This window comes from Nelumbo nucifera, chromosome 2 (assembly GCF_055504915.1).
Source record: "Nelumbo nucifera cultivar China Antique chromosome 2, China Antique-T2T, whole genome shotgun sequence".
NCBI lineage: Eukaryota > Viridiplantae > Streptophyta > Magnoliopsida > Proteales > Nelumbonaceae > Nelumbo > Nelumbo nucifera.
Window position 1 is genome coordinate 105,603,130 of NC_142650.1, and position 19,780 is coordinate 105,622,909.

At 36.4% G+C, this 19,780-nt stretch overlaps 1 protein-coding gene and 2 long non-coding RNA genes across 16 annotated transcripts; 1 reads left to right on the forward strand and 2 right to left on the reverse strand.

Moving 5' to 3' along the window:
- Nucleotides 1–1,089: 1,089 nt before the first annotated feature.
- On the forward strand, nt 1,090–16,228 carry LOC148802705 (uncharacterized). Its single transcript, XR_016081965.1, has 2 exons — nt 1,090–1,368; nt 11,289–16,228. It is a non-coding gene; the product is annotated as an uncharacterized LOC148802705 (long non-coding RNA).
- Nucleotides 4,309–10,501, reverse strand: LOC104603505 (uncharacterized). 10 transcript variants are annotated; one of them, XM_088899490.1, is made up of 8 exons: nt 10,378–10,498; nt 9,095–9,206; nt 8,766–8,982; nt 7,880–8,196; nt 7,675–7,802; nt 5,172–5,214; nt 4,909–5,071; nt 4,309–4,733 (listed from the first exon to the last, which is right to left on the reverse strand). In XM_088899490.1, the coding sequence occupies exons 5-8, from the start codon at nt 7,732–7,734 to the stop codon at nt 4,577–4,579; spliced, it is 423 nt and encodes a 140-aa protein (XP_088755616.1). In that variant the 5' UTR covers nt 7,735–7,802; nt 7,880–8,196; nt 8,766–8,982; nt 9,095–9,206; nt 10,378–10,498; the 3' UTR covers nt 4,309–4,576. The 10 variants fall into 10 exon arrangements, 7 of the variants coding, with proteins under 7 accessions (XP_088755616.1, XP_010265856.1, XP_088755617.1 ...); XM_010267554.3 differs by having other exon boundaries at nt 5,172–5,267; XM_088899491.1 differs by having other exon boundaries at nt 9,088–9,206.
- Nucleotides 12,642–19,421, reverse strand: LOC104603502 (uncharacterized). 5 transcript variants are annotated; one of them, XR_016081967.1, is made up of 5 exons: nt 19,118–19,421; nt 18,865–18,940; nt 18,662–18,753; nt 14,150–16,754; nt 12,642–13,785 (listed from the first exon to the last, which is right to left on the reverse strand). It is a non-coding gene; the product is annotated as an uncharacterized LOC104603502 (long non-coding RNA). The 5 variants fall into 5 exon arrangements; XR_016081966.1 differs by having other exon boundaries at nt 18,662–18,774; XR_736225.3 differs by having other exon boundaries at nt 14,146–14,296; nt 18,662–18,774; nt 19,118–19,416.
- Between the last annotated feature and the right edge of the window lie 359 nt (nt 19,422–19,780).

Here is a 19,780-nt window from a genome sequence, read left to right on the forward strand (position 1 = left end):
AAAAGTAGGAAAAATCTTTACAAATCTTTCATAGGTTTTTTTAACTTTCCCTTTCTTTCCCTTACATTTTACTTCAAACCAAACATAGCCAAAAGGAATTCAACCTGTACATTGATCGTTGCTTTCCATACATTGTAGTCAGACAAAATTCGAGAGCAACCATATCGCTACTTAGGGCCCATAATTTAACAATGGATGTAGCATCGAACATAATGAAATGACAAAATGGGATTCATGTAGACATGCAGCCAAACCCATATAGTTGGGGCAATCATGGCAGAAAAATTCCATGTGGCACACATGGCTATGTCACGTGACATAAATGACTGCCATGTGACACATGTGGCTATGCCACATGGCACCATATGTTTATTGCCACATGGCATCTCTAGAAATAATACTACGTTGTGCTTTTACAGCACTGTGCAAATAGCACAATTGACTTTCAATGTAGGCTCAAACCAAAGCCAAAAAGCAGAAAGCAAAAGCTTATCCAAAAGCAATCTAAACTATTAATGCCACTTTATCATATAAGTATATATATATAGGAATATACATTTTGATATCTAATAATTTAGAAAATATCAGTTATAAATTGCTTTTAGATAATTTTATCAGTTACAAACTTGGAACCAACATGGTTCCACAAAAGTTTGTTAGATTATAGGAGTTACAATATTAATTACAAGGGGGTCTACTGGACCTGGTACATGCTTTTTGGATTTCACATATTTAAACATTGATAATAAGGATCTGTTTCGTTTGCAGGAATAAGGTTTTGTAATCAGAATTTCATTTTCATTCTTGGTGGAATGGCAACCCTACATTCGAGGGAATGGCCATTCCTTCCCCCTCTCTTGGGGATGAGAATTCATGCCAACTGATTTGAATTCTAATTTGGACTCCCATCTAAATCAGACTATGGGAATAGACCCTTCCGATTCTAATTTTAAAGGATTTTGATTCTGATTCCGATTATAAATCAAACGGACCCTAATTTTAGTATTTCTTAACAACCCATGGCTATTGATGGACTAAAAATTCCATATGTGAGAATAAAATGAATAAAACTGTTAATGTATTAGACTTGATTGGATGTCATATGAAGCAAGAGAAGAATTAGTACTTTGGCAGCGAGTTAGATTATGAACTATGAGGATCTGCAAATTATTACAAAGCTATGGTGGATGATCTTGTGGAATTCTATAGGTATTAATATAAAGATAAAATCTCGTCCTCATTATGCTCTCCATTATATCTTCGTTTTGAATGTTGAGGACTAATAAGAATGGAGCCCATGGAGGTCTCTTTACAACAAGAATCATGTAAAGGAGAATGGAGATCAGCACAATGGAGGTCTAATCCAAGGTATTCATTCAATTCATTCTCCTATTGAATATCATTTTCGAAGAAAATCACTTGTTCTCCTTTGTTTTATTAACAACCGAAACAGCCTTAAAGTAGGTTGCTGGTCAGATTGTTTTGCAAGGGATGAATGACAGAAACATTTCATGTGAAAAATTGGATTAAGGCCCAAAAATGGCCCCATGTATTCTTTCTGACTGCACAAGTTTAGTATTAAAATACTAAGGCCCCGTTCGTTTTTCAGTAAGTTACTTATTCGGGTAAATGTATTTACCCGGTTAAGTGTTTTTTAGAAAAGACTTATTCGGGTAAGTGCATTTACCATTTTTTGTATTTCCAATGTAAATAAGGCAATGACCATTTTAGCCATAAAAATCCATTATTAAAAGGGGCATTTTTGTCCCTTTCAAGTGTTGGCAATTTTCCCCTCCCAAGTGGGAAAGTCATTTACCCATCTAGGATACCTAGGAAAATAAGCTTTCCCTGAACCCCACATAAATCTGAAAAAAAGAACATGAGATTCTTGGTCAATAGGAATCAAAATCCCATTGACCAACTTCCCCCCTCTCAAAATCTAGAAAAAGAACGCCCCCTAAAATTCTTAATAACCAATATACTTGTGGAATAACAGCTGAGGTACAAAGCTGAAGTAAGAGGATTGAACAATTGGCCAATCGGAAAGATCACCTACTATATGATAGATTTTGTAGAGAAAGTTCTAACTTGACCTGGTTTGGGGAACTTTTTTTCCTACTATTATCACTATAGTAGAAGTGTCTAATGTACCGAAAGGTTTTATTAAGTACCTAACAAGTTGATAAACAATCACTTAACATATTTTCATTGAGTCCGGATAACCTGCCAACAAAATCCGTTCCAACACCATCTGACACTGTACATCTCATATATGATAAGCTCCACCTTTATGGTAACCCCAATTTCATAATGAGATGTGTAGTGTCAGATCAAGTTGACAGGGTATTGGAATGCAATTTGTTGGCAGTAGATCCCAACTCATTTTCATTCAGATGAGATCTTGATTGTTTTAGAGTTGTACCGGTATACCTTCATGGCACCATAAAAATTGCCTTAATTAAAATACAAGTTAATGATTTATGAGGGAAGTCAAATATAAAACCATGATCAGATAAATGGATCAAATAGTCCTTGAGACTTTAGAGATCAGCGCAGCCTCAGGCCTCTTTTTGATTGAAGAATTTTGAAGGGAAAAAAAATTTCTAATCCTCACACCAAGTCCTGTGTGTTTGGCAAGGGGATGAAGAATACATTAACAAATTAATGTTGATTTTCCCTTTTTGTAATTACATTTCTCTTATTCGTTTCAATGCTGAATGGGATTTAACTTCGCATTTTGCTCAAAATGGAGACATGTTTATTTTTTATAAGCTTAATTTATTTAACTTGAATGATGTTGAAAATCTGCAACTACTTTGCAGAGACATTCATTCATGATCTTTTTATGTCGTGGTTCTTGTTTATAACTTGGACAGTCGAATAGGTGAAGCTCCAAACAACCCAATACATGGAACTGCAATTGTTGATCTGAAGTACATTTAGGGGGCGTTCTTTTTTTTGGATTTTGAGAAGGGGGAAAGTTGGTCAATGGGATTTTGGTTCCCATTAACCAAGAATTACATGTTCTTTTTTCAGATTTATGTGGGAACCAAGGAAAGTTTATTTTCCTAGATACCCATCTCCTTGGTAGATAAATAACTTTCCCACCTAGGGAGGAAGTTGCCAACACTTGAATGGGACAAAAATGCCCCTTTTGATAATGGATTTTTATAGTTAAAATGGCCATTGCCTTATTTACATGAGAAATAAAAGAATGTGGGTAAATGCACTTACCCGAATAAGTATTTCCTAGGAAAAACTTTACCTAGGTAACTCATTTACCCAGGTAAATAATTTACCGAAAAACAAACAGGACATTAAATTTTGCAGATGATAATCAGAAATGGGTGGTTAACCAGAAAGGTGGAGCCTAAAGAAAAGGACAAAATATGACACTGTTAATTGAGAGTAAATTCAGTTATTATATCAAAGAAATGAATTGTGTATTGGACGCCCATGCAAGTATATATTTTTCATCTTAGTTCAATGAAAGAAGGCAACAAGCAGGGATGAATTCACTATTTGCCTCACATTTTCTGCCAAAATGGGGTCTCCCATTCTTATTATACATCGCTTGTCCATAAAATGCTAACAGATAAGCTTGATTTCAATCTATGGCTAATCATCATGAAATTCCACCATCTTCCTTCCAAAACTCTGAAACCATGAAGATGAAAGAAAATTACATGACCTTGTAAGAGTACACCACTATTACAGAAAAGGGTAAGAACACAGTACATGCATATGAAAATCAATAAGAACAATTTCATAGGAAAACACTTGGCTCCTACCCGTTGATGAACATGCATCCTACCAAACACTTGGCTCCTACCCGTTGATGAACATGCATCCTACCAAACACTTGGCATTTAGGCTTTAGGGTTTAAGGGTTTAGAATTTAACTTGTAGGGTTAGGGTTTAAGGGTTTAGAAATTAGATTATAGGGTTTAAAGTTTAGAATAGGGTTTTTAGGGTTTAAAGGTTCTAGAGTTTAGATTTTAGGGTTTAAATCTGAAAATCAAGTGGTGTAGGGCCATACTAGGGTGCATGTCCTCCAACAGACTACAAGAAAAATGACTTTTAGCGGCAGTTCTGACTGTCGCTAATACTGAATCGGCTGCCGCTGTAAGTTTGGTGCGTGTTTTTTAGCGGCAGCCGTGGACTTCTTCTTTAGCGGCGACTGCCACTAAAAGTATACTTTTTTTCAAATAACCTATTTTTTTTTAATTTTTCCTAATTTTCTTCAAATAACTTGTTTTCTCTATATTCATTTAAATCAAAATGAAATACAAAAATAAGAAACATCAATTACAAATAAAATCTAAAAACCCATTCTCCATTCAAAACATTCAAATCACAAATACATCTTAATTTCAATTTGGTAATTCCTTGGTTTGTACAAGAAATATTTTCTTCACAATGCATTCAGTTCTAGAGTCAGACTTCTCACTGCCTGGTAGAATTAGTCCTTTGTTCTCTTGAGTCTCCTCTATTTGTGGCTTCAAATTGATCTCTCTAAACATTTGCAGTTCATCTCCAATTGATGGGCATCCCTCAGTGTTCAAACTGTAGTGTTTCAGGTCTTCTTTCTCACAGAGATTCCGATTTTGAGATGACGAAATCCATGCAGGGCAATATATTCATGTTGAGTAGTTGCAAGGAAACCAAGCACAATAAGATACCAGATGCCCTTGTTCTGAAATTTCTTCAAGATATGATCATCATCAACCTTGCTGAACCCCAAAAATAGAACTATTATTAGAGGATGTTATAGAAAATGCTGCTGCTTTCTATAAATGACTGAGGCATATTATTGTCCTTGGCCATGACAGGGAAAAAGTGTCATAGCTTACAAGATGAGAAGATGCAAATAACTCAAGCTCAAAGAACTAAGATTCCAAAACTGACCTGTTAGCATCATATGTATCCCCAGCATAAAAGTGAAGAATGGCCCCTGGAGGATCACCAGTATCAATGGTTATATATCGCCTAACCTTACCAGCAACACATCCATTGACCTCAGGCTCCATATCATCCTCACTTGCAACAGAACTGTTCCTCTTAGATCTGGCTGCTTGATAATGTACCCAGTTAACATTACAAGCAGTAAATATGAACAACACACAATAAATATGTGGAGAGAAGGGGCAGAAATTAGTCATAAATCAAACCTGTTCCAGGTCTTGGGGATGAAAGAACAGCAACATCACCTTCCTTAAACGTCCATTTGGTTTCATGCATAGGAAGAACTATTACATCATACCATCCTAAAACCCACAAATGATTCTATAGTTTAAAGAAACTAAGATAATATTAACAATCAAGAAAATGAAGAAATGACCTTTAAAAGCATAAAGCATTATCTGTTCAATAGAATTAGTTATACAAACAACCAAATACATCTATGAAGCGAGGTGCCAACAAAGTGTCTTCAGAATTCAATACACTGAAGGAAACACTACCAGGCACCGATCTCTTATCTTATTCATTTACTAATATAACACTCCATAGGAAAGCAAATGATGCTGACAACATGGACAAGATATTTCTCCCAGAGAAAGACATGCTGTCACTAACATGACAAACACAGTTGTATTATATTCTGTGCTATATTATAACACATTGAAGTTTCTTCTACAGATTCAAAACGTCCCGGAACACATTGAAGTTCTGTCTCCTCTGATAAACAAACACAGTTGTATTATATTCTGAAACAGAAAAAACCCTGGAACATAACATGCTACATTGCTACCAGAAATGAAAAGAACCAACAAGCCAACAAACTTAGTATATATGAGTTAGAAATACAATCCTCAGATGAAGACTTAAAGAGTGTAATGTGGAAGCTTCATTCACCACATTTAGGCTATGTTTGGTTTGAAGGAAAAGGTAGGGAAAGGAAGGGAAAGGTAAGGAAACCTTTACAAACCAAACCTTGTATAGGTTTCCCTGTCTTTCCCTTCCTTTCCCTACCTTTTCCTTCAAACCAAACATAGCCTTAATGGTTTAATCTGTTACCAGTGCTTCATTGCACTTCAGCGGAAAGCTTATACATATATCATCCATGAAACTCCACAGGAACTTTTTTCTTCTAATTTGGCATTTCCTCTCGTATTGTGAAAACTAGATAATTTAGGATTTACAAAGAACTATTATTTTGAGTTATCTTTTTATTTCTCACTTGAGAAGTCCTAAAAAGTCCTCTGATTAGGATTCAATTACAATCCCTTGAATTTAGCATTCAACATGGCCACTCTAAAAGTTGGATGCCTACCAACTGAAGCTACATGGGATCCTTCTACCATGAATGGACCCAAAGTTCTTCAATCCACACTTTCGCAAATTTAAAATCCAATATAAAACTAAATTCCTGGCCTTCCCTCTATTAGCACTTGGCAGTATATTATGGCACAGGGTAGATTTTTTTCTTTGTAAAATCCTGTTATCTTTCTTGTATAGATAGCATATAAATGTACAAGCTTAGAAGGAGGCTCCCCCTCCATTTAATAGAATATTTCACAATTACTTATCAAAAAATTAAAAAAAAAAAAAAAAACATAATGGCACATGCAGTAAAGGCACAAAATATTTGGTTGCATTCCAATATTCTCTATTCATCTTAGTCATTTCACCATGACAATCAGACTATACTAGAAGCAATATGGTCAAAATGATACAAATATTTTTCCAATAATACACCATTTCAGTAACTCTCTGAAACTTTTCCATCAAGTAGCAAGAGTCAAGAGACTATTAGCTCTATACCCAATGGATAGTTTAGAATAACTTGATCTTTTCCAAGTGATCAATATTTTTATACCAAAACTACCCTGTTGCAGTCCAGTCTGGTCCACAGGCACTCATTTGTCTTTCCAACCTTTACAACATTAGTTGCCACGATTTTATATGGAGAAGACAATTCAGATTTTGTTTCACATTGCCTGGTAAGTAAGGCTTAGTTTGGGAGTACAAATACAAATATGTAGAGTGCAAAACCTTATATTTTGTATGTATTTGTACTGCACATATTTGTATTTGCACTCTTTCCAAACTAAGCCTAAGGAGAAAATCAGAATGGGGGTTGCAATTGAAACTTTGAGAAACATACAAAACACAAAAAGAATAAAGTTGGGATACAATGGGCAGTGGAACTCTAAATAGAAGGCCAAAAAAATGCATATAAGATAATCAAGTGAACCAAAAAGCATAGAAACAAAAACCAGGATATAGTAATTGAAATAGTCAATAGATAATGGTTTGAAATACAAAAATGTAATTAATTTCAAGAGGAATTATTAAAAGAACCTCGATCCAATCCACCACTAAAACACAGACAGGTCAGTAATGAAAATAAATTCAAAGAGCTTCACAAATAAGTTCAACCAATGGGCTAGGCCTTCTGATTTTGGGCTTGATGCAGTTGAATAGTAGAGAGGGCATTTGAATTTGGGCTGGGCTGAGACCAGAGGCTTGAGATACATTCAAGTTTGACTTAACGGGTTGGGCCTGAGTTGATTTCAATCTGGAATAGATAGAAAATTAGAAATGTATTCAATGGACGCTAGCAGAATAGGAAAAGTCTTCTTACCGGTCACTCAAAGTAAAGAAAAAAAAAAAAACCTTTGAAGTGAAAATAATAATTTCTTTTACTAATTGGAAAAAAAAAACACCTACAATTGTCCATTTGACTAATGTGCGCCAAGTTGTTATGTGGCCTCTTCCACCCTTGAACATACCAGGGCTTTTTCTGCAGCATAGGTCCCAAGAAGTTGGCTTTTCTTACCAAGCCAGGAAGCCACCACCTACAGAGATTATTGAATTCATTCATGATCAGATAGTTTAATTAAATTATGATGAAAAAAATTTATTTGCACTCTACCTGTTGCAGTAGTTTTTCTTTAGGCTCAGTTTGGAAGCAGTACAGATGCAAATATGTACAGCGTAAATACATACAAAATAATACAAAATATAAGGTTTTGCACTCTACATATTTGCATTTGTACTCCTTCCAAACTCAGCCTTAGGAACAATTTCTCCAATACAAAGCACAACATCCTCTTGTTCATTTAAAGAAAGATGGGAGACCATCCATGGCAGAAAATCCTCCAGAAACACTATAGGAACGCTGCATATGAACTACCAAACAAGTGACGCCTGCTCTTTGGAAGAGAATCATTGCATAAGCAAAGGGAAAACCTGCATTTAAATGTATGTTATAGTAAGATGCACCACTGCATCATTTCAATATACAGTCAACAGAAAAACAGGATGAATGGTGTTAATCACAAAAGGAAATGAAGCATGGCAAGTGAAGCAATCTACTTCGGAAAGGCATGAATTGTGCTAGGTTGTCCATATTGGATGGTATTTGGTCATTCAGATCATTTGAAACCTAGAAGGCTAGGACTATTTTACATCATAGTTTAAGATCAGTAGCATTCAAGTAGCATAACAAGTCAACTGACATGGTAATCCACTAACTATGAATAATAGAATCCCTGGTGCACCTTTACTATTAACTAAAACATAGTTGGCAAGGCGACTAGGCGAGGCTAGGTGACCATGGGGCGCCCAGGCGCCTAGGCGATGGAATCTATAAATATAGAACTTATAGATTTCAGCCATATAATCATATTAATATATATATTAATGATAGGTTTGGCTGTTAAAAACTGAAGTGAGAAGTGTTCCCTCAAATTCAAATTCTGGGTTTGGTGGAACTTGGGATTGAGAAGAGCCCTCAAGGACACAGAACTGAATTGTACCTCTAATCTCCTGTCCATTCTTGATGGGGTCTTCTTTGAGCCAACAAAAACAGATAGTAGCATCTGGGCCTCATCTCCTTCTGGATCCTTTACTTGTTCCTCCTTCTTTAAAGCCCTATTGCATCTGGAAAATCCTATCGGCTTGTCATTCCTTGTCAAGGATGTGTCGTGTCGACCTATACCTCCGAGGGTTGGGAGTTTCTGTTGGGAAGCTTTTCTGGAAAAAAATAACACAGGTGACTTACTTCAAAGAAAAAGACCCAACAGTTGTTTATCTTCACACTGGTGTATTCTCTGTAGAGTTGCTGGTGAGTCCGGTTACCACTTACTAATATCCTGTGTTTTGGTAAAAAATATTTGGGAATGGTTTGCTTCTTTGTTTGGGTGCAGGTGGACTCCCCCAACGAATGTGCAAAGCTTGTTTACCTCTTCCTCTGTTAACTGCCCAACAAAAAGATCAAGGATCATGTGGAGGTGTGTGAGAGTTGTTATTTGCTAGACAATATGGGAAGAAAGGAATTCAAGGATTTTCTCAGAAAAGGAGAGAGGGTTGGAAAGTATGTTGGAAGTGATCCATATAAGGGTAATACACTGGTTGAAGACAATGGATGAGTTCATAGATTTTTCAACAGATGATATGTTAAGGATATGGAAAGAAATTGCAAGTTCAGTCTTGGCTAAGAAGACCCTGAATACTACATGGAATCCTCCTCCTCCTGTATTTATCAAATTGAATTTTGATGGTAGTAGCATGGGGAATCCAGGGCCTTCGGGTATTGGGGAGGTTTTACAAGATGAGAATGGTAATATAAAAGCTATGTTCTCTAGCTCAATTGGAGTGGTGGATTCCTTGAGGGCTGAGGTGTTAGTGGCCTTGGAAGGGGTACAAAGGGCTAAAGAACTAAAGGTCAAGAAGCTGATTGTAGAGGGAGATTCTGTGGTGGTAGTGAACTGGTTGAAAGAAGACAATTCTAAGCTTTGGAGTTAGAGTAATGAGAAGAGGAAATTTAAATGGTTGTCCAAGAATATGGAAGTTCAGTGTAATTGGGTTAAGAGAAGTGCAAACTCGTTTGCTCACGGTCTGGCTAGGCAAGGAGTGAATAGGACTTCTAGGTTTTGGGCTCAGTTGTAATTGTTTTGTTCTATTTCAGCTTGGGATTTATCATTTCCCTGGGGAGTTAAGATTCTTTAGCTCCCCTTTTTTTGTAACCTTATTTTATTTAATGAAATCTGTTGTTATTGATAAAAAAAAGGGAGGAGAGGAGTATAGGGCGGAGCCCCTGTTTTTTCAAAAAAAATAAGTGAAAAAAAAAAAGATGATGATGATGAGTGGATAAAGGGTGGACTGAGGAGTATAGGGGCGGAGCCCCTATTTTTTCGAAAAAAATGAAGAAAAAAAATGTCTGAGCTGAGAAGAGAGAACTCAGGACTGATTCGACTGAAATCTGGAAAAGAGAAGAAGAAGAAGAAGAAGAAGAAGAAGAGTGCAGGAAGGGAGAACTGGTAGAGCCCCTGTTTTTTCGAAAAAAAAAAAGGAAAAATTGTCTAAAATCTGGAAAAGAAGAAATAAGAAGAAGAAGAAGAAGAAGATTAGAAGATTAGAAGAACTTACCTGCTGGAGCTGAGGTGCAATGGAGTTGGGCTGGGGGTTGAAGCCTTTGGTTTCTTCCTCTCCAATCGAACCAAAAAAAAAACCTTATGACATAAAGAAAAAACAATACTTGGTCTTAATACTAAAATGATATCATGTAACCCGATTTATTTTAAAAGAATAAAACATCCAATAAAATATCAAAACAATAAATTAAAAAAAAAGTTTTTTAGATGAATATTGTATAAACTAGTTTAACACCCCTACATGCATATATTAAGTGACTATTTCCACTTTTTTCCTTATTTCTCTTTTAAACTAATATACTTGTTTACAAATGCATCCTAGTACTTTTTAATTCTCTGTTGAGACTGAGAATCAACTTAAAGTCTACAAACATTACTTGCACATTTTCTACTTTTCCTAGTGTTTACCTTTCGAATTTTTCACGTAAGTACAAGTCACCATCAAATTTCATTACTTAAGAAATTTCACTTCTAACTGACGTGGATGTAGAATGCTCCAATCTTTGGCACTATTAGTACTTCTTGAGGTGAGTATATCAAAATCAGACATACCAGGGCATATTTGTAAGACAATCAGACTCCATATTATGGTTGTCAGCCAAAAGGTCTCCATTGCAATTCCTTTTATCCAAGGAAATAACAATTTACAACAAGATTTCACACTTAATAAATCAGTAATGGTAAAAAAATTAAATAATCAAGCATAGATCAGATCATCTGATCTCAGACTATCACAAGCAAAAAATTATGCACAAAAAGCATCTATCAATGAATTTAAGTTGTGAGCAAAGGAAGGATGCTGACTCTTTTTTTCATCCATAAAAGAATTAACAAACTCTTTTTTTCCTAGTGCATAAAGAATATTAAAGTTGATTTTTAGAAAATAATCCAATTTCTCTTCTGCAGATGGAAGGCTTAAAATGCATTACCTGTACAAGGATGCTGACTCATGTTATGATGCTTTACATGGGCATGCTATGATGCTCCGCGTGGTGCATTTGATTGGTCGGGAACCTAACAATGATAGCAAACAAAAAAGCATATCAGTAAATACATTTAGTATGTCAATATTGGATTTGTACTTTGAGACATGTATTACCTCTGTGCCTCTTGAAGGTAAATCCTGATCATCGTTTAGCATGCCTTGAAGATTTTGAGGAAGTATGGATATTATCCTTCCCACTTGGCGTTGTACATCACTACATGCCCTAGTCACCTTTTCAAGGCTATCTTCTATCCGCTAAACCATTCACCGCTATCCTCATGCCCACAACTTCCCCTTGTTGATGTAGACTCTAATGCTCTATTTCTAGAACTCATGCTTAGAGTGGAAGGAGTAACACCCAATCCATATGTTCACATGTACCCATGCCGTTCCGCTCCAAATATTTAATCAAAGTCATCATCATTAGGGATTGAGGACCCACCAAAAGTCGTGGCCCGTTGTGATGTCAGGTCCTCTAATTGTACCTACAAAAGACAACATAGTTGTTGTGAGGCTAATATGAGGTTTTTATACTAAATTGTATAATTAACATTATATATGTGTGTGTGTTCACTATTTCAATAAACAACCATTGCCCTTCTCGATTCTGCATCTACAGGCACCCCATCTTTCCTTGTATGTGTTCTGACCCACACAACTCCCTTGCTTGGTTGTGCCCCATCACCGGTTTTCTGCATCTATATCCACACTAAGCATTAGACATTATCATCACTTCACTACAAGAAAAATGACTTTTAGCGGCAGTTCTGACTGCCACTAAAGGTCCCTAAAACTGCCACTATAGACTTTACCGGTAGCCGGCTAACTGCTGCTAAAAGAACTATCGCTAGACGTTCTAGCGGTAGTTTTCTTGGCTGCCGGTATAAATTTTAAACTGCCGCTAAAAAATACTTTTAGCAGCAGTCGCGACTGCCGCTAATACTAGATCGGCTGCCGCTAAAAGTCCTGACCGCTAAAGATGTCCCTGATCGGCTGCGGCAGTCGTGACTGCCGCTATAGCCATATTTTTTTTCATATAACCTTTTTTTTAATTTTTTTCTAATTTGCTTTGAATAACCTGTTTTTCCTATATTCATTTTAATTGAAATGAAATACAAAAATTAAAAAAAAAAAAGAGAATTACAAATAAAATTTTAAAACCCATTCTCAATTCAAAACATTTAAGTCACAAATACATCTTAATTTCAATTTGATAAACTCTTGCTTTGTACAAGAAATGTTCTCTTCACAACTCCTGATTGAATTAACCCTTATTCTTTTTTTTTTTTTTGATCAATAACACTTTCATTAATTCATCAGTAGAAAATTTACAAGTGAAAGACAAACACACTTATCTTCCAAGAGTCACAAAGAGCTTCAAGAAAGGAAAAAAAGAAAATACAAAGACACTAACGTTACAGCTTAGCCCAAAACAATGAATCCCTTTCTGCCCCTTGTTTAGCTAAACCGTCAGCTAGGGAATTAGCAGATCTTTTAATCCAACATGTCTTAACTTCCATCTCCCGCACCAGCCACTTGAATTTCCTCTTCTCATTATTATACTTCCATAAATCATTTTTATCTTTAGTCAACCACCCTATCACCACCTCTGAATCCCCTTCAATTATAAGTTTCTTGATGCTCAATTCCTTAGCTTTCCGGACTTTAGTCAGCCACACAATTATAAGTTTCTTTAGTCAGCCACACTTTCATTAATTCACCACCTCTGAATTAACCCTTATTCTCCTTGATCCTTTTGTTTCAAATGGTGGGTACAACCTTCAAGCCCATGCCAACAATATGGGCTACAGTGGAGGAAGCATTCAGTGATTGGATAATATTGTTGGCATACAGAATTTCTTCTGAAATACTAATATACTATGATTAAGGCACTGATTCATGTGAGTTGTGCTTCTTGTTGGTGAGTCCCCATGCTCAGGAGAAGGTGGAAAGACAATACATTCATCACCAGTGTCTTCATCTGTATGTGGGAAAGAAGTTTGGACCTCAAGACTGTTCACCCATTCATCAACTCTTGTCAAGGAGGATGATTCTGTAAAGAATGCAACCCATTGGTTCTGCAGCGATGAACCAGAAACACCTTCATGAAATGTACCCCGCTTCTTGTTGTTGCTAGCAGTGTTGTTGGTGCTGCCATTATTCTTGGATTGTTTCGTGAATGATTCTGGAGATTCTGTCTTGCCTGACTCTGCGATAACTCGGTTGATTTCCAGAGTATCTGAAGAATATTCACCTTTCTAGTTCATAATATGGTCAATGGAGGGCAGTTTCAGTTTTACATTGGATGGTTTGTGAAGGTTTCTGTGGCTCCAGAGGAACAACTTCCACCATAGCCTCCTACTCCTTGAAGACAGAACTTGACTTGAAGAATGTTTCTTCAACATCACTCTGTTGGCACTGCAAGGAGTGATAACTCATATTAGATGTCCTATCTGACAGAAACTGGAACTGAGAAAACAAAAAAAAAGGTACAGAAAACATTCTTCAGAAAATAAATAAATAAACAAATCAGTTGGTAATATCAAAAAATATGATATATGGGTATCAAAAGGATTGTACCAGTAGTAAAGGGCCTGAAAAATCGGCCGATATGTATCGTATCGAGGGCTTTCCGATACAGCTTTAAATAGGATTATAATGTTTACAGCTTTAAAAATCAAAAATTAATTGAATTCTTAAACTTCAAGGTTACTAAACAGCTCTTAATTCACAAGAAAACTTCAATTGATGTTAAAACCCAAAATATTTGAAACATACATACAAATTTGAAGTAGAAAGGCCTTCAACTTGCCATCCTTCCTTCTCTTAATTGTTTAAGCACCGGGAAGTTTCTTCACTGCCTTCTTTTCCATCTCACTACTCAACTTCATGTGCTTGGAATTTGTCTCTAGTATCATATGGTACACAACTACATAGAAATTTTTGTCAAAGTTAATTCAGACACAGGTTTTCAATATACTGAAAGAATGACATTCTCCTATACCATAAATTTGCTTTGTTGGTGTTGAGAGGAGACGTGAGAAGAGCAGAACATATTAGATTAACCTAAACAAACTCTTCCTAAGCGATTTCTTTCTGTAGCTTTTACAGAATTCTCATAATGTACAATCCCTCAATGCAATAATTCAAATACTATGCATGGAAATTGGAAAATGAAAAATATCTAACCAATGCAAGTTAATACCACCAATACCACTAGCTAAATTATCTGCTGATGACAGCATAAGAAACTTTATGCTGGTTGATGGGTGGTGGTTTAAACAAAAATGGATCTTAAGGTCTAGGATGATGCACAGAAGTAGATAGTTTGATTGAAGGACTGGCTGATGATAATCTTAGGTGATAAAATCTGGATTAGCAATGATACATAACTTATTCACCTGAAAGAAGGAAGAATTCAGATTTGCTTTCCAATTCTACTCTTGCTACTTCCAACCTTCAACCAATATCTATTTTGCCCTTCACTTTAATGAACCGGTAGATCTAGGAAACCACCTGAACAAGGTATCCAGGTGTGCAACTGTTGCTCTAGCCTCCACTATTTGAGATCGAACTAAAAATGCCTTGTCAACAATATGGGGTTGTTGGCTACATGAATCCTATATTTCACTGTTCCAGATACGAACTGACTTATACTAATCAAAAAAAAATTGCTGACTGAAGTATACAAAAGAAAGCTCCAGGTAGAAGAGTTCTTTGCAAGTTACAACCCAGGAGGACAGATTGAGACTAAAAAGGCTTGCTTTGTCCAGGAGAATCAGGCCTTAAAAATCAAAAACATACTCTGCCCTAGCATCACCTCCCATGTTAGTAGATTTATCTGCAACCTTATTGTTTACTCTGTTACATTGGCATCTGGACCTGAAGACACAGTAATGCAATTTCATCCACTGGGAAGTTATTAATAGGAACCTAATTATTACTGTGTATGATGCCTCCTGCTGAATTTCATTGTCTCAGATGATTAGAGTCAGATGATAGGAGTCAACTTTGCCTAGGGAATCTTCATCAGGAGTGGATCTAAGCCGTTAGCCATGTAATATTTATATTCCATGTGAATGGCTTGGGAAAGTACACTGCCTATGTTACCCACATACACAGCAAGGACATAGCACTGGATACATAGTTTACCTTAAAAATTGGAATATCTGAAATAATAGAGCACCAATGTACAGGCATCTAGTATCACAGGAGGAGGCTAAATTACCATAAAAAAGAGGCAACTAAATTTTGCCTCCATCCCTGATGCAACTATTTGTTGTTTATTTAATCATTTTATAATTTTATATTCATTATGTTTTGAGATGTGTAGATTGATTTACTAGTATTTTTTTCACAGAATGCACTCCAAATAACATATTTCCTTTGGATATGGGTAAGAAACTGTTCTACTTATCATCTCTTGCACTTTTTCCTAGACTCTTGCATCTTGGAAGTGGAGACTTAGATGCTGGTTTTGTAACAGAGAAAGAAGATCTGCAACCTGCTGAATTCCCCAGTCATTAAAGCTTCTCCTAGAGGAAGGATTCCAGCATAGGCTGTGCCCAAATTTTCTATGAATTTTCTGTGTTTTTATATTTTTATTATTGAATTATAATGCAACAGGTCAACTTGTTTGGCCTATTGACAGAAATGTGCAGAGTTAAGCATGCGGAGGTGCAGGGGGACTTTCAGCTGGTAGTTGGTTGGTCTAAATATGGTAGTGATGGCCCTTGGAGATTTAAACACTTTTTAGACAGAAGCTACAGATTGATTAATTGTATATCTTGCATGTCCTCTCTGTATTGTTGCTTTTCATTATCAAATGAATTGTATACGTTGAGGCTTGTAGTCTTCTAAAGATTTGATTCACCAACTTCTTCTTCTTTCTAACTAACATGATACATATGTTACTTATCCTTTCAGATTACATGTGTATTCAGCCTCTACATCTGGTGTGCAACAGCAGATCCTTCAAATCCAGGAGTGTTTCAATAAAAAGTATGTTAATACTTCAACTGATGAAAAGTATCCTCAGCCCAAGGGATCTAAACTAAGATGCGGATCAAGTTCCTCAAAGCAAGATGCAAATACATCATTGTACTCCCCAACTTCTTTGTAGCATGAAGCTCTGCATGACAAAACCTCCATGGTGGCAGCACTGTCCCCAGCCTTCTCTAGAAGAGCTACTGCCCAAGACAACCACTTAATGGCATCAGGAAACTACCCCTGCTTATAATTATCCAATCCCTTCTGCTTTACAGCCAAAGCTGTAACTCCAGCAGGTGGGGGTGGGAAACCTTCAAGCTCTATTGTACTACCCACATCACCTCCTCCAAACTCTGAACCCAAGCCCCAGTGAATAACCTTCATGCAGTTCAGCTTACCTGCTCCCAAGTCTAGTCAGATTCAACATTTGTTGACTCCAAAAGTGCTTTGAAAGCAGTTTTTGCTTAGGCATACAATCACATAAAATCAACAAAATACTCACTAGTTTAAAATCAGTAGCAGGTGATTTAAAATGGGAATAATAATAATCTACTTTAAAATCAGCAGCAGGTGAGTGTGTAAGGGAAATGGGAATAATAAAGAAGCCTTCTGATCTTGTTGCTGATTAAAGAAAATGTTAAGCCTTACTAGAATAATTCAACAAATGACACCTTGTAAAATGCTCAGTGTGTCAACAAGGTATTTCCTCCAAACAATTACACTATTGTGAAGCCTGAGGCTGTTTACATTCTTAACCTCCTTGAGATTTAAGGTTGATGTGAGACCATAATATTTATGGTTGAGGGAGCTACAGTCCGTAGTTTTCTGTCAGATGGTAGCCATCCTGATGAAAACAGCCACATCATCCCTGAACCTTGCACATGAGCCATTATGATGAAAACATGTTGTGTCTGAATGAATAAATTAACTAGGCCTATCGTCATTTTCCCAACTTGGGGAGAGACCATCAGATTTATACAAATTTGTATAAGGATTACTCAAAAATTTTCCCAATTATTTTAGAAAGCATATGTTGGTTTTCATTTTCCAGTCATCCACTTGGACCTGTACAGCACCAGTGTCGGAGATCCTTTCAGTTGTGCATTGGTGGTACTTGGGCAGGTGGAATTTTATTGTATGATAAATGTAGTAGTTACATGATTAGAAACATTTTTGTAGTGGCTCAAATCTGGTAGATACTGTAATCATTAGTACAGGAGAAAAGGAAATGTAGCTTTGGTGTATTGGTAATGTAGTTCCAAGTCTGTAGGTGTGGAATTGGATAGTATTAGTCAAGTGCTTCAATCTAGGTGCTTCATATTGGTTGTTACTGTGCAAACTCACCTCTTGAAACCATAATTGGATGATCATGGACCGTTGCTTGTTTCACTTCCAACTGTTGGTAAAATATTGATGGGGTATTGGTAAGATCACTTGGTGAAACTTTCTTGTTCAAAGGCCTAATGTATTGAAACAACTGGGGTGCAGGGAGTTGATTTCAAAGAGTCAGGGCGAGATTGCATTGTATAGCAAGACACTATTGATACACATACATATAAACATACACTATTGATACACATGCATGGATACTTAAATGGAAAAACAATAACAGGTGGGGGGAATAGGAATAGGGGAGGAAATGAGTATAGTTTTACTACCTGAACCCAGATGTTGGATTGGAGTTTCACCAACTATGGCTGCGGCAAAAGTCTTGATAATCCATTTGGGATCTGATCTGATTAAGGTTTGACTTTGACTAAATTTTATGCGATCGCACACACATACATGGATAGTATATGATGGTATAAAGTTAATAGTTAATAAATTCAGTGTTTTATATTTATATAAATTTATAAATTTGTTATATAAGTTAAAGGGTGATTAATTTTTTTATCTTTTAGTTTTTTTCGATAAAACAAACTTGGATCTAATCTGAATCTAATCCAAGACCCTAGATCTCATCAAATTTTGGATCAATCCAGATTTAAGTTTTAGATAATCAAATTGGAGTTGGATGTGGCTCGATCGAAATCTAACCTAATTACAACCTAATCAGAATATCAGTTATCTCCAACCCAATGGGAGCTGAAGATAAAACTCCAGCACCGAAGGAGAAGAACCTTGTTGAGGAGTAAAGTATGTTGTAGAGTGAAATTCCAAATATTTCTTGTCAATCTGGGAGAGAAGAGTCCATAACTAATTTCAGGGAACATAGTGTTCTCTTTGTGGAAGAATTCGACAACGAGCTTGAAAAAACATCTTCAGGTGAAAACATGATAAAAAAAAAAAAAGAAAGAAATACGACCTTGGAGTTTTCTGTGGTTCCCAATTAGTTCACCTACTTCATTGCTGGGGCAAGGGCCAAGTGGTCGCTGCACCAGCATTTGTTGCATTGCACTGAAACAATGGGTTTGTTGGCTGTAAGGGATCATTGTATATTAAAATTCAGACAGATCTACAATTTTCTAAACAAAATAAAATAGAAATTGAAAACAATTGAAAGCTGACCTTGCAAAGATCCGAAGGATATGCGAACGAATAGCTTCAAGGGATCAAAGACGTAGAGGTTCTCCCAAATCCTCCCCTGTGAAATGCTTTTTAGTATGGGATTGAAGAAACAAATAAATAAAAATGTGTGGCTCAAAGTGATGATTATAAATAAAATCCTAGCCTCCTAGAATCTAAAGTTCACTGGATGAAGTCGGAATCCACGTCATCCGTTGGAGATCAAATCAGAGAGAGAGAGAGAGAGAGAGTTTACCTACTAGATGTCATTGCTGATCGCTGGTTGGATGCCGTTCGGTGGTGTGGGCAGACCGAGAGAGAAGTGAGAAAAGAGTGTGGGCACAGGTCTGATGGTAAGAAGAGAGAGAGAAAGAGGGGGAGGGGAGAGGAGGAAGACAAATAAATCAGAGAAGAGAGGAGCGGGTAGCGGGATGCGGCAGGAAATCTAATTTTTAGCGGCAGTTTTAAATAACTGTCGCTAAATACTAATATTTCTATCTCACGCAATCTTGCATTACTCTTGATCCCCCAAAGTGTGTACTTTCGTTGAAACCGATTTCTTCTAACTATAGCATTCCATTTCTACAGCTTTATAAAATTACAAGTGTAAGGCCATGTATATTGTAACACTCAAACAATATAGGCTAATCAATAAAATTAGAAGATAATACCTTGCCCTCATCAGAGTTCCAAAAAAGTGACAAGAATCTGCCATTAATAACTAGGAATCCCTTTAAGGCAATTCCACATTGCCTCATCAGGGGTAATTAGATCATAATACATGGTTTTCAAATCTAAATTGTATTCTTTCTATTTTTCCCAATCGAGGATAATACCCTACAAATAACACACTTAAACAAATGTAATAGCAATTAATATATGAATTCAAACAATTAAACATGCGTAAATTAAAACAAAA

What these genes read in the sequence shown, in the direction of transcription:
- LOC104603505 (XM_088899490.1), bottom strand. Translation starts at nt 7,734, where the DNA reads ATGTTCAAGGGTGGAAGAGGCCACATAACAACTTGGCGCACATTAGTC. An exon ending in CATTAGTCAAATGGACAATT is followed by an intron (nt 5,215 to 7,674) that starts GTAGGTGTTTTT and finishes TGGACGTTTAAG; the next exon opens with GAAGGTGATGTTGCTGTTCT. An exon ending in GATACATATGATGCTAACAG is followed by an intron (nt 4,734 to 4,908) that starts GTCAGTTTTGGA and finishes TTTGGGGTTCAG; the next exon opens with CAAGGTTGATGATGATCATA.